This window comes from Nannospalax galili, unplaced genomic scaffold, assembly GCF_000622305.1.
Source record: "Nannospalax galili isolate Female #2095 unplaced genomic scaffold, S.galili_v1.0 scaffold47, whole genome shotgun sequence".
Lineage (NCBI taxonomy): Eukaryota > Metazoa > Chordata > Mammalia > Rodentia > Spalacidae > Nannospalax > Nannospalax galili.
The window spans coordinates 1,557,043-1,571,965 of record NW_008357641.1 but is presented as its reverse complement, the minus strand read 5'-3'; the positions used below and the strand labels follow the sequence as shown (position 1 = coordinate 1,571,965).

General features: G+C 46.3%; 1 protein-coding gene across 1 annotated transcript in view; it reads right to left on the bottom strand.

Moving 5' to 3' along the window:
- Cacna1a (calcium voltage-gated channel subunit alpha1 A) overlaps positions 1-14,923 on the bottom strand; it is a 252,884-nt gene that overhangs the window by 113,956 nt on the left and 124,005 nt on the right. Inside the window, exons 7-10 of the mRNA XM_029557367.1 lie at positions 10,092-10,195; positions 7,703-7,818; positions 5,090-5,146; positions 3,238-3,333 (exon numbers count right to left, since the gene is read on the bottom strand). Of these exons, the coding sequence (XP_029413227.1) occupies positions 3,238-3,333; positions 5,090-5,146; positions 7,703-7,818; positions 10,092-10,195 (373 nt within the window). The remainder of the gene's footprint in view (positions 1-3,237; positions 3,334-5,089; positions 5,147-7,702; positions 7,819-10,091; positions 10,196-14,923) is intronic.

Genomic DNA, 14,923 nt, shown 5'->3' with positions numbered 1-14,923 from the left:
ATAATATTTACAATTTGCTAATTTGAATGAGTTGGTATTTCCAAAGATAGTTAAGTTAGTCCCATCCCCCAGGCTACGACGGTTTTTACTGATGGTTCTTCTAATGGACACGCAGTTTATGTGATTTATGGGTAAAGTCATTCTTTTCAAACTTCCCCTGCTTCAGCACAGGTAGTGGAACCGCACAGTAGCTGCAGTGTTCCAGCTTCTGACCTCAACACCCTTCAATCTCTATACAGATAGTCATTATGTAGATCAAGCTCTACAGGAAATTGAAACAGTACCTTTTATTGAAACAAGAAATGTTCAAATTTGTTTACTGTTAAGACAAGTGCAAAATAGTATTAAATCTAGAAAATATCCTTGCTATATAGGACATCTCAGAGCGCATAGTGGTCTTCCTGGGCCACTAGCTTTGGGAAATGCCTTGGCAGATGAAGCCACTCAGCTTATAGGATTGACTCAGGTAGAGCAAGCTACAAATTCTCATGCCATTCATCACCAAAATAGCCAAAGTTTGAGAAAACAATTTCATAAGTCAGGTGGAAGGATCCTTTAACTGGACAATGGAATGGCCCTGACCCTGTATTAATTTGGAGAAGAGGGCATGTTTGTGTTTTTCCACAGGATGTTGATGGAGCCAGGTGGCTGCCAGAAAGGCTGGTGAGGTTTGCCGGACAAGCACCAAAGAAAAAAGTAGAAAAGAATGATGAGGAGACAAACATGGCTGATGATGTTCCCGCAAGTGATCTTGGCTGAGTTATGCTGGACTTATGTTCCTGATCCACAATATTGCACCCCGTGATATGGGAGAAAAAAGAGATAGTAGTGACTGTGAATGACTCTTGGTTAATTGCTCAGCCTGCTTCAAAATGCCTGATGATTATTTTGGATTGGGAAGTGGGTTGCCTATTTTGTTAAAAATAAGTGTGCTTGTGGGACAAAGTGGATATTGTATCAATGTCAACGTGTTATTGCCAAGAGATAATAGAAAAAACAAAAATTTTCCCAACATTTCTACCCTGTAAACAGCGGCAGATATTCTAAAAAGGCTGAAAGCCTCCTTACATGCTTTTCCTCCTCTTTGTTTTCACCTGGTGGCAGTAAAGTTGTTTATGCCTGTGGCAAGTCAAGGCAGCTGTGCATGATATGAGATTGCGCTCCCTCCCCTAACAGAGGCCGGTAGTCAAAGATGGGTAAGATCTTCTGGGACAAAGTCAACCTAAGACAGGGCATAGCTGATGGAATCTACGTGCCGATGACGGGTAAGGCTTTGCTCTGGCAGAAGACAACCTAAGGCAGGCACGGTCCTTCTGTCCCAGATATGGCATAATCTGGGGTTTTAAAATTAAATAAGGAAGGGGGAGATGTCGGGAGCCGCTAATCATTGAGCTGCAGCAGCCTCATTTACTGAGTTTGTGTCATGCAAACCAGTACTTAACCTGCCCATTCAGGAGGAAGGTGTTTCTGGAGACCCTCACAATACCTGACCTTGAGGCATTAGTGGTAAACAAAAGAGAAGGCTTTGATCTGACTGCTCCCTGACCCTCAGATACAGGTGGGGAAATACAGCAATTGTAACTAATTGAGTTCTTCTGTATAAAAAGACAGAACTGAAATAAATCGAGGCTGCAGTATTCACTGTGATCCCTTCCAAGCGTCATCTTTTCTGTCTCCTTTCTTTCAATCCTCACTCCCCCTTTCACGTACTGTCCGTTTTGGCCGGCTGGCACCAGCACCCCAGCTGTCCTGGAACTCACTATGTAGATCAGGCTGGCCTCGAACTCACAGAGATCTGCCTGCCTCTGCCTCCTGAGCACTGGGATTAAAGGCGTGCACCACCACGCCTGGCCTTCTTCCATTATTTTTATCTGGGTTCTGGGGGTTGAACTCTGGTCTTTGTACTTGAAAGGCAAGCACTTTCCTGACTGAGCCATCCTACAGTCTCCAACTCTGTTTCATGGCTGTTCTCACTGTTGGATGGCAGCTTTCACATGGGTGGGGACTCTGCCACTGTTTAGTCCCCACCTTGGTGCCTAATGGAGCAGCACCCCATGAACACTTCCCAGTGACCCCAGGCGGAGTATCCCTAATCTGCAAACCCAGTGCACCGTGCTCCAAAATGTGAAAGCTTTTTTGCAAGCACACAGTGACACAAGTGGGAGGTCCACACTGGGGCTGGAGAGATGGCTTACTGGTAAAGTGCTTGGTGTACTATCAGAAAATAATAATACATTTAAAGTCCATGCTATTTAGTACAAATTAATTTTTTTATTTTTATTTTATGTTTTGGGTGATTTGCCTGCATGTATTAAGTGCAAAGGCCAGAAGACAGCATTGGATCCCCTGGAACTGGAGTTATAGACAGTTGTTAGCTACCATGTGGGGGCCGGAAACTGAACCCAGGTCCTCTGAAACAGTCAGTGCTCTTAACCACTGAACCATCTCTCCAGCCCAGACAAAATTATTTTAAATTACATTTTTATTTATTGTATGTCTGTATGGAGGTCAGAGGACAACTGGAGGGAGTCAGTTCTCTCCTTCTACCATGTAGGTCCTGGGAGATCAATTGTCAGGCTTGGTGGCAAGCGATCTTGCTGGCCCACAAAATAAAGTGTCTCAAATTACCTTCAAGCTCTCTGTATATGAAACCAATGAACACTGTGTTTAGATTTGGGTCCTATGCCCAAGACAGCATGTGATGCATATGGAAATGTCCCCTAATCTGGTACTGGCTGGGAATCTGACATTCTGGTGCTGAGCATTTAGATAAGGGACACTCAGCTGTAATAGATTTATCCAAGCTGACCAGAAGCCTGGTCTCAGCCAGGTGCTGGATCTAACTGTAATTTTTGGTGCAAAAAACAAATTTACAGAGATATATGGGGCTCATTTAGTTGAGTCTATGATGACATTAGAAAGCAGGAGCGAGCTGGGTATGGTGGTGCACACCTTTAGTCCCAGCACTAGGGAGGCAGAGGCAGGTGGATCTCTGTGAGTTCAAAGCCAGCGGGGGCTGCATAGTGAGACCCTGTCTCAAAACAAACAAAACAACAAACAAACCAAAAAAGAAGGCAGGAGCAGCTGTTGCCCACCTAACCAGGGAACCCCCAAGACACACATGGGTAAGAAGCAGTTTTGAGACCCACACCCAACAGCCTGGTTCCCAAATGCCCCGGCTCTTTTTTCCCAGGTGATAAGTGATGGACAGTGGCCAATGGAGAGAGAGGGACTCACCTACAGAGGCAATGTCTGCCAGCTGGTCCTCAGCCTCCTCAGGATTGAGCAGGTCTGTCTTGCTTTTCTTTATAGTGGCTCTCCGAAGAGCTCCAACAATGGAAACATGGCAAGAGAAAAAGACATTACCCTTTTCTGCAAGAACAATGGCAAAGACAGAGCTCTCCTTGGCTTGGACTCCCATGACATCCAACAGCGTGCCCACCGTGCATGTGTTAAGTCAGGGCTGGGGAAGGTAAGGTCGCTTTGCTTTAGGGGGTCCAGACAACAATTCAGTCCTGTTCAGCTTGATTCCAAAGTCTGGGCTTGAAAACACAGTTTTTCCTCTGGTCTGTCTGTCTATTTATTTTTGAGACAGGGTCTTACTATGTAGCTCTGGTTGGTCTAGAACTCACTATGCAGACCAGGCCGCCCTCGAAGTCACAGAAAACCCAAGAGTTGTGATTAAAAATGTATGCCACCACACCTGGCTCTATTTTTAAATCTGGAGGAAGCATTGCCCACCCCTTGACCTGGCTCACAGTTGCTGGGCTTGCTGGGGTCAGGGACATTGCTCAGTGTGGAGGCTTGCACCCCAGTGGCTCTCCAGGGCTATAAATTCAGACATATACTGCTAACAGAGACTTAAGAGTCCCCATTCCCAAATAAAAGACCTGAGATTCTTGAATTCTTTCTGAGATTTCATTATTTTAAAATTGCTATTTTTAAAATTTTAGTTACTAAACAAAATAGGTTTAAAAAAGATTTATTTTTAATTTAAAAAAATTATGTGTATGGGCCAGGCATGGTGGTGCATGCCTTTACTCCGAGCACTTGGGAGGCAGAGGCAAGTGGAGCTCTGTGAGACAAGAGGCCAGCCTGGTCTACATAGTAAGTTCCAGGCCATCTGGGGAAGACCCTGTATCAAAAACAAACAAAATATATGTGTAGGTGTGTGTCTGTGCATGTGACTACAGTCCCTGCAGGGGCTAGTAGAGGATGTCAGTTCTCCTGAAGCACATGTTATGGGCAGCTATGAGTTGCCTGATGTAGATGCTGGAAACTGAACCTGGGTCCTGCGCAAGGGCAGGCAGTGCTCTTAATCGCAGAGTCACTTCCTTAGCCCCACAAAACAGATGCTCTGAGGACATTTTCATACTTATGTGACACAGTATTTGGCTGGTATTTGTCCTCCACTGTCTGCCCTCACACCCATTTTCATCTACTCTTTTTTGTGTGTTTGTTTCTTGGCAGTGCTGAGGACCAAACAGACTCCACATGAGTGTTCTGCCACCAGTCTTACACACTCAGTCTGGAGCTGGGGTTCTTCCTATTATTTTTTATTATTGTTGCTGTACGTATGTAAGGTACATGTGGAAGTCTGCGGATGACGTTCAGGAGTCCATTTTCTCCTTCCACCATGTGGATCCCAGGGAATGGAACGGAGGTCGTCAGACTTGGTGGCAAGCTCTCCTATCCTCTGAGCCATCTCAACAGTCCCAACACTGGAATTTCTATGAGCTCTTTTTATAACATTCTGGGACAGAATCTCAGTTCCTTTATTCCCCTGTAATCCCGGGGATTTCAATGAAAGTCATTAATCCTTATAAAAAGCTTCCTAACACCTGAGGACACAATCTGGAATGCACGGTCCCTGACTTAACAACAGACTAAATTAGGACTTTTTTTTTTTGAGACAGGGTCTCATGTAGCCCAGGCTACCCTTGACCATCTCTGATCCTACTGTCTCATCCATTTAAAAGCTTGGATTATAGTATCTTAGGTCCCCTTTGAAACAAGTCACCTGTGCCCAGGCCCCAGACACTCCTACCTCCCCTGAGACCCATGGCTGTGTTGGGTTTTGAGCAGTTACCATCAAAGGGGTGCCTCTGCTCCACATCTGTCTCGTCCTCAGCAAGGATCACCTCCTCTGGGGAAAAGAACACAGTTACGGGTCCTGCCTGGGAGGCTCTCTGGAGATTGGGGATCTGAGGAGAAATGTCCTCCTGACCACCCCCACTCTTCCTGGATAATGGTCCAATCTGACCAGACAGATTCAAGCAGCTCAGTGGCTCCTGGATCCCAACTCCAGCCAGCAATGGGTGATAGGCAGGGGCAGTAATGCAGATGGTCTGTCCCACAGCAGTGCCATAGTGTGGGACAGTGCAGCAGTGGTGGCAAGGCATTACAGAAGCTCTCATAGGCCATCTGTGGTGGTTTGAATGAGAATGTCCCCCATAGGTTCCAAGCATCTTAGTAATTTTTTTGGGGGGGGGTCTTTTTGAGACAGGGTCTTCCTGTAGCCCCAGCTATCCTGGAACTCTGTGTAGACTAGGCTGGCCTTGAACTCACAGGGATCTGCCTGCCTTTGCCTCCCAAGTGCTGGGATTAAAGGCATGAGCCACCAAGCCCAGCAAGCTCTTCCTTTTTTAAGTTCCCTTGGTCATGGTGTTTCTATCACAGCAACAGAAAAGTGACTAATGCATCATCTGGGCCCATTTTCTGTCCGCTGATGTGATCTCTCTCTTGCTGCTGTAAAGGAACCTTACCGTGGCCACTCTTGCTTTCTCCCCAGTTTGCACTATGACACCACAAGGTCTTCACCAAGCTGAGTCATGATGCCCCTGAACATCTGGAACTGGGAGCTCACTGCTGTGGTTTGAATTAGAAATGTCCCCCAGCCTCATGTTCAACCCTTTGTCCTCAGCTGGTAGAACTGTCTGGGAAGGCTGTGGAACCTTTATGAAGTGGACCCTTGCTGGAGGAAGTGAGTCACCGGGGGCTGTCATTGAGGATTTACAGTTTGGCCCTACTTCCTGTTCTCATTCTGCTTCCTGAGTGTGGATGCAGTGTGACCAGCCAACTTCCTGTTTCTGCCACCATGCCTTCCCTGCCATGATGGATTGATTCTATCTTTCTGGAACTGTGAGCCAATTAAAACTCTTTCTCCCTTAAGTTTCTTTTGCCAGAGTATTTTGTCACAACTACAAGAAAATAATTAAGAAATTTAGCACATGTCTTTATCAAGTTCTCCCGCCTCAGGTATTTCACTATAGTAATAAAAACTGGATTTATCTTCCCCACTCAGAATATAAGCCTTACTCCATCTGGCCTGCTGCTTACCTGTCCTCTTAGTCTCCTCTTTACTCACTTTCTCCAGTTATACCAGCTTCTGTTCTGTTTCCTTATGCTCCTGCCCCAGGGCCTTTGTACTTGCTGTTTCTTCTTCACTGACCTCCGCTGCCCTCAACATCCTCACGGCTTCAATTTCACTTCCTTTAGGTCTCTGCTCAGATTTTATTTGTTCAGGGAGACCTTCCCTGTTCACTGGGCCTTAGCTATTCCTTGTTTGCTACCCTGTCTTTTCATAGCCCAGGCCGACCCCAAACGCCGATCCTTTTGCTTCACCTCCCAAGGGCTGGAATGCCAGGGATGTGCCATCATGCCTGGTCTTGTTTACCTTCCTTATCAACATTTGGTGGGTTTGCTTTGTCTCTCACTAGAGCTATCACACCTGAAGGCAGTGATTCTCAGTGCCTGTGGCAGTGCCTGGCATGACAGGTGCCCCAGGAGTGTCTGCCAGGTGCCTGACAAACAAATACATGCCTACTGTGTGTCAGGTACTGCTCTGCATGATTTAGCTGCAGTTGGTCAGCTCTCCATACCACAGGTTCCATATCCATGAATTGAAACAGATTGAAATATTTGGATAAAAATGCATTTGTACCTGATGTGCACAGGTATCTTCCTTGTCATCATTTCCCAACAATATTGCATACAGCAACCATACACACATCGCCTACACTGCACTAGGAACTGATACACCGGAGGTGACACAGGGTCTCTGGAGGAGTGTGGAGGTTGCACAGAAATTATAGGTCATTGTAAGAGGCCTTAGCATTGACCAATTGTGATTATCTGTGGTAGGGGGTCCTAGAACCAATTGCTCAGACACCAGCAGATTATTTTTCCCATGTGTGATTTAAAATGTTGACGACAATCTCCAGTACCATGTAAACAGGGTGTAATGGCACATGCCTCTAATCCCAGCACTTGGGAGGTGACTGGCAGGAGGATCAGGAGTTTGAGGCCATCCTTGGCATGAAGGCAGGTTTGAGATAAGCCTAGGGTACATAAGACCACACACACACACACACACACACACACACAGAGAGAGAGAGAGAGAGAGAGAGAGAGAGAGAGAGAGAGCTTCATCTCAGAGTGGTTTTTCTTTTTGATGGAGTCTCACTATGTAGCCCAGGCTAGCCTCAAACTTACAATCTTCCTGTTTGAGCCTCCCAAGTGCTGGGACTGCAGGGATGTACCACCAGACCCAGCTCTATTTTGGATTCTTGCTGCTAAAATCTGGAACTAGCAATTTGACTACTCTTTCTCCTCCCACCCCCACCTTCGTCCCCCTTCTTCAAATTATATGCATCTTCTGTGAGATGTCCCCTCCTGGGCCCCCTGGATGAAAGGACCTCACCTGCTTTTGATATCCACTCCATGTACCCATTGAGCTCTCGTTCAATCTGCTGCTGTCTTCTCAGTTTCAGAAAAGCCCTCCGATTCTCCACACGCTCCCTTTCTTTGGCAAACTCCCTGCAGAAACACAGGAAGCGGTCGGACTGAGGCTAGGGCTGGGGCTCATTTGGTCAAATGCTGGCTTAGTATGCACAGATCCCTCCCTGGGTTCTATCCTCGGTGAAGCATAAACCGGTGTAGTGACTCATGCCTGTTATCCTAGAACTTGGGAAGTGAAGGCAGGAGGCTCAGAAGTTCAAGGTCATCCTTGGCTATTTTGAGACCATTCTGGACTACATGAGAAGCTGTCTTAATAACAGACTAAAAACATGTTCTCCTGTCCACCCCCCCCAATGAAAAAGCAAAAACAAAACTAGAGTCTGTTGTTAGGAAAACATTTAAGGCCCATGTGTGTTTGGGTGTTCATGTGGAGGAGGGCAGGGCTTCCCGACACAAGCTAGTTCTTGAGGGGATGCTAATCTCACAAGGCTGGGGATTTCTGCCAGCACGTACAGCACCAACATCTCCATCTACCTAAGAAGAGCAAGTGCACAGACCAGTCTTGCCGACTACTGCGCGTTCCCTCTCCGCGTCCTGACACTCCCACTAACAAGTATTTGTACCCTGTCTTGTCCTTCAGCAGACCTCCTTCTCAAATTTAGGCCTAGCCTCTGTTTCTCTTCTTCCTTTTCCTGTTTTGGATGGTGAGAAGGCCATCTTGTGAGTATGAGGCAGCCATCCTGTGATCATTAGGCAACCATCTTGAGACATGAACTATCTGCCAGGCTGGACTCTTAGGTGAGGATGTCAGAACAGAAACCTAAAGAATCTGGAGTTGCTGTTAGCAGCATGGAGCGATCATAAGAGCACTGAGGCTTCTTTGGTGAGAAATCTAAAGTCTATTTATAATTAAATTTTAAAAAGTAATCGGGGGGGGCCTGGAGAGATGGCTCAGTGGTTAAAAGCACTGGCTGCTCTTGCAGAGGACAGGTTTGATTCCCAGCACTCACATGGTGGCTAACAACTGCCCATAACTTCAGTTCCAGGGAGTCCTGATACCCTCTTCTGACCTCCAAGGGCAATGCACAACACAGGTACATTGTACGTGCAGGCAATACGCTCATACTCATAAAATAAAAATAATAAATAAAATACATTAAAAATTAATTTAGGGGACTTGCCATTTGTGTTAGAAAAATGCAATTGGGGGGGGGCTCTTTTTGAGACAGGGTCTCTCTGTAGCCCCAGCTGGCATAGAACTCACTATATAGACCAGGCTAACCTTGAACTCATAGAGATCCGCCTGCCTCTGTGTACCAAGTGCTGGGATTAAAGGCGTGTGCCACCAGGCCTGGCAGGAAAATGTATTTTTAAAAAAGATTTATATTTTGTTCTTTTTTATGTGTATGTGTGTGAGCATGAAACTATGCCATATATGTGTGGATGCCCACAGAGTCCAGAAAGGGTATCAGATCCTCTGGAGCCTGAGATAAAGGTGACCATGAGCTGCCCAATGTGAGCGCTTGGAACCAAACTTGAGTCTTCTGGAAGAAGTTGCTCTTAACTGCTGAGTCATCTCTCCAGCCCCAAGGAAATGCATTGTTTTAATTGTATGCTATGTATTTTGTTGTTGTTTGATTTTGCTGAGACAGGGTTTTACTCTGTAGCCCAGGTTGGCCTGGGACTCACTATGTAGTCAATTTGTGGCCATCCACCAGGCTTAGCTTCCTGAATGCTGGGATGATAATGTGAGTCACCACACATAGCTTTGTAGCTTATTAGTTTATTTATTTATGTCTTTATTTTTAAGATAGGTTTTTTTCCTTATTGTTCCAAAGCCCAGGCTGGCCTGGAACTTGATCATTTTGTCTCAGCCACCTAAGTGCTGAGGTCTGACATGTGCCAGTACACTAAGTTCTGTATGCCATGATTATTTTGAAAACAGGAGAGAAGGAACACAAATTATTGTTTCTATAAAAATAAATAGATTTAAAAAAAAACAGATGGGGCTGGAGAGATGGCTCAGTGGTTGAGAACACTGACTGCTCTTGCAGAGGACCCAGGCTCGATTCCTAGCATCCACATGGTGACTTAACAACCGTTCAAAACTCCAGTTCCAGAGGATCTGACACCGTCTTCTAGTTTCTGGTGCACATGCATGCAGGCAAAACACTCATATACATAAAATAAAACAAAAACAAACAAACAGAAACTCAAAACAGAGAAGAAAACCCATCAGGACTTCCTCAGTGGCTGCCCCTATGCAGCTGTGCATGGCTTTTTATGGCTGACTGAAATCCAGGAAAGACATTCACAAGAGTGGGATGGAGGGTGGAATAGCAGAGACTTACCCAGACAGCACACCGAGCACGAGATTCAGCATAAAAAAGGAGCCGATGATGATGAGGGGGATGAAGTACAACCAGTTCCAAGTGTTCCCTGAGGCATCATTGCTCTGCAGAGTGCAAAGAGGGAAAGCATGTGAGATCTGAGTGGGATGCATGTGAAACTGTCAGGCAGGTCAGTAGGATTAGCTCCAGGCCTCCTGTGATTCTGTCTCAATTGTTCTTGACCTGTGTAGTCCCAGTGAGGGGAATGGAGAGTGAGCTTACGTCCCTCTGGGGAAGATCACAGAGGGATCACCAGAGGGGCACAGTTCCCTCTTATCCCACACAGTCCTCAAGATACCTAGGAGCTAAGATGACTCCTAAGAGGGCTTTTGAGACCTGAGTCTGGAAGGAGAAGTGAGAACAACAACCATCACCAGTAAACAACCACCAAAATGGAGAAAAGAATCCTTGGTTTCCATACTTCCCTACAGTCACCATCGCCCCTTAGAGGATGTGATGGCCTGGTGATTCACCAATTCGGATGGCAGAGCCACAAGCCCTTCTCTCAAGCATCTCCTCCACTCCTGGAGCTTTGATGAAAATCAAAAAACAAAACAAAATAACAACAGAACAAAACAAAACACAGAAACAGCCCTTTCCACACTACAACAAAACCTCCCAGATGTGCCTGGCTAATTCTCCGGGGAGGGGGAGGGGTGTCCACAAATAGAATACTCTTAAAATAGAAACCTGAAAGAGAAAAGAGAGTAAGAAAGAAAAGATAAAGAGATGGAGAAAAGGAGAAAAAGGGAGGAAAATGAAGAAGATGAAGGGAGAAAGGGAAGAGGGCAGAGGGGAGCTAGCTGTCAGTCAGGATGATTTACATAAGCACTTAGAGAGGATTTGCTGCGTGCCTATCCTCTAAGCGTATCTCCTGTATTCACTCACTTATCTTCATGAAGCCTTATGTAATCATGGTACACGTTTTACAACTGAAATGGCGGCTCAGAAAGATGAAATCACAAGCCCAGGCTCATTAGAGTGTCAGAGGTGGAGTCTGAATGCCTGAGTCCATGAACCTGACCTCTGTACTGGGGAAGACTCTCCTCCAGTCTCATGACAGGTGGATCCTTCCAGTGGCTGGTCATCCTGTGGCACTTGGAAAAGACAGAGCTCTCAAATGCAGCTTTAAAAGCTCATCTTTAATAGTAAACATGAATGCCCTTGTCAAGAAATTCCAGTGGACTCTCATATGAACATGTGAAAATTTCCCTGTTCTGACTTTTTTCTAGTTCCCTGTCTAGAACTTGTGATGCTAATTACTCTTGCCTTTACTTCTCCTTCACGTCTCCTATTCAAAGACTTTCTTTTCCTCCTTAAGATAAGAGTTCTGCAATTTGGGAGTCTTTTAGATAGACCCACTGAAGGGGAACTCCAATTGCCTCACCTTGTGTCCCTGTTCAGCATGGAAGAAGCCAGAGTGGTCTGTGTCCTGATTCCCTATTGGCAATTTGGGTAACCTCTTCAGAGGATGGTGTGATAAGAACAGGAGGTAGGAATTGGCTAGGCAGTTAGGGTAAAAAGACCCCAAAGAAAAGTAGCCAGTTTCTTGGCTAAAATTCACAATGTCCTTGGGCCTCTTAGCAACCTACTCCATTCCAAAGGCCAAAAATGTTTAAAATATTTGGGAGCTTTTATCTTATTCTTAAAAGATTAGGGTTACCTCTTCAGAAGGGGGAATGTTAGAGTAGCCAAAACCCCCACTAAAAAAAATTTAAAGAAGAAAAAGTACATGAAGTTATCAGAAAAAAAGTGATGGGGAGAAATGGGAGGAGTTGGAGGGGAGGGAGTGGGCATGAATTTGATCAAAACACCTATATGCATGTATGAAATTCTCAATAAATTTTTTTGTCTTTTTGAAGCAGGGTCTCCCTGTAGCCCCAGCTGTCCTGGAACTCACTATGTAGACCAGGCTGGCCTTGAACTCATGGAGATCCGCCTGCCTCTGCCTCCCAAGTGCTGGGACTACAGGTGTGCGCCACCACACCCAGCTCAATAATTTTAAAAAAATAAAATAAACTGCCAGGCGTGGTGGCACACGCCTTTAATCCCAGCACTTGGGAAGCAGAGGCAGGTGGATCTCCGTGAGTTCAAGTGAGTTCCAGGGCAGCTGGGGCTACAGGGAGACACTTTCTTTTCAAAAAAGACTACAAAACAAAGAAGAGTGCTGGGAAGGGTATGTGTTAGTGTTTATAGTTAAGATGAGGCCCGGGAGTGGTGGCACAGCCTTCAATCCTAGCTCAGGCGGCAGAGGAAGGCAGGTCTCTGTGAGGTCCAGATGAGACTGGTCTGCATAGTAAGTTTCAGGCCAGCCAAGGCTACATAGTGAGACCCTGTCTCAAAAATAAAAGGTTAAGATGGGGTTGGGGCACGGCACAGCAGTGAAGTGCCTGTTTAGAATCCCCCAGTGAGGGGCTGGGGACGTGGCTCAGTGGTAAAGCTCCTGTCTAGAGTTCTTTGGCTCAGTGGTAAAGCTCCTGTCTAGAGTTCTTCAGTGAGGGGCTGGGGATGTGGCTATGGTAAGGTACCTGTCTAGAATCCAGTGAGGGGCTGCAGGCAGGCATGGCTCAGTGGTAAAGCACCTGCCCAGATTCCCCAGTGAGGGGCTGGGGGTGTTGTTCAGTGGTAGAGCTCTTGCCTAGAATCCTCCAGTAAAGGGATGGGAGCATGGCTCAGTGGTAGAAAGCCTGTCTAGAATCATCCAGTGAGGACCTGGGCTGGTTCGGTGGTAGAATGCTGGCTTAGTATGCATAAGGCCCTTGGTTCCATCTCTAGCAATATGAGAAAACAAGGTATTACATTTGTGTTAATATATTTTACCCCAATAATTAAAACAAAAGGTTGGTTTTAAATGTATAGACAAGATTCTGGAGAAATCCTGTTCCAAACCCAAGTCCACATTCTTGTTCTGTCAAGCCTCCAAATTCCAATGATTTGCTTCTGGGAATGTGCTGAGACAGAAGGCAGGACTGACTTTGTGTTTCTCTTGGCATGGCAGCAGCTGAGGGCTTCTTGTTCCCATTCCTCAGGCTATATATAGTGCTGGGAGCCAGCAGCCAGCAAGAGAAGGCCTCTGGGCTGTCACATGGGGTGGCTCAGATGGGGACAAAGTGGGGTGTGGCAGAGGAGCAGTGAGGTCCCCGTGTGATTGGTAGTCCTTGTACCTTAGCTGTGCACATGGATGTCCCCAGTCAGGCTCAGGGACTCTGGCCAAATGACATGATACCTTGGTCCTATTGAAACTTACCGAAACCTTCTTGGGAATCCCAAGAGGGCGGGAACAATTATTTGTAGCCTCGCAAGTGGGTAAACTGAGGCCCAGGAGGGCAAAACCACATGTTCATTGCCCTGTTGGGGATTCACGGAGTCTCCCATAAAGGTATGTCTAGGTCAGAAGTCCTGGAGCCTGTGAATTACACCCAGAGTCTCTGCAGGTATCCCCAGGTGAAGATGAGGTGGGGGCTCTCAGTATCTGGCTGATGTCATTATATAAAGGGGCAGTCAGGACACACAGACTCATATGGATGGCCAAGGCCATGGAAAGGCGGGGAAGGAAAATTATCAGCCACCCTAAGCTAGCAAAAAGGCCAGAAAGGATTCAGGGTCTCTGAGGGATCATGGCGTTGCTGACATTTGGATTTTGGCTTCCATAACTAGGACATATTAAGTTTCTGTTGCTTTAAGCCACTGAGCTTGTTGGGAAGAGGGGTAGGGGAAAGGAAAGCCCTTCAGAGACACACCCCTAGTGACCTGCTTCCTACACCCAGGCCCTGACCCTCATCTAGGTGTGAGTTCATCCATGGATGAAACCCTTGAAGTGACAGCATCCTCAGGACCAGCTTCTCAGCAGGGGCCATGCCCTCAATACATCATCGGCAACATTACAAGCAAATGATAACAGGAGTGTCTTTCTTTTCTTGTTGCTGTGATAAAAACACCTTGAGAAAAGCAACTTAGGGGAGAAAGGATTTGTTTCAGCTCAGTTCAATGCTACAGTCCATCATGGTGTGGGGAAGTCAAGGCAGCAGGAGCTGGAAGCAGCTGGTCACATTGCATCCACACTCAGGAAGCAGAGAGTGATGAGTGCTTGTGCTCAGTCTCTTTCTCTTCTTCATGCAGTCCAACATCCCAATCTAGGGAATGGTGCTACCCACAGTGGATGGGTCTTTCTACCTCAATGAACCTAATCAAGATATTCCCTAACAGGCATAGCCAGAGGACGACCTAACCTAGATGATCCTTCAGAGCTGTTCCTGGAGGCCTATCTCCTGCGTGATTCCAGATTGACACAACTCACTGTCATGTCCGTGTTCCCATATGTAACCCCAATAAACTCACTGGGTTGTCAAGTTGGACTTGGGTGGAACAGCTACTCCGGTCTGTCATTCATTCTCTATCTGGGGTGAGTAGATGCCTGTGTCTCCCCAGGAAAAGTGAGGATAGCACATCACACAGGGTGTGGGCGGTACAGTTGGGCTACTCTAGCACCCTGTTTTCTGTTTTCCTTATTTGCATTTCTTGTTGCACTTCACTTGGCTGATAAGAATTGGTCCCCAAGAGCCTAAAGGCTGGGGGAAGATTCTGAGTCATCCACAATGGCACTGAGTCCTAGCGTGGCCCTGGCACTTAGCAAGCATTTGGTAAGTACCCATCAGACAGATTAATGGCTGAGTCCCAGCAAAATCCTTAGGTGCTTTTTGCCTTATGGCTTATTTCTCTCAAACTTTTTTTGAGCCTGGCTCATTCATAAAATATACAGATAGATATAGATATAGATATAGATATAGATATAG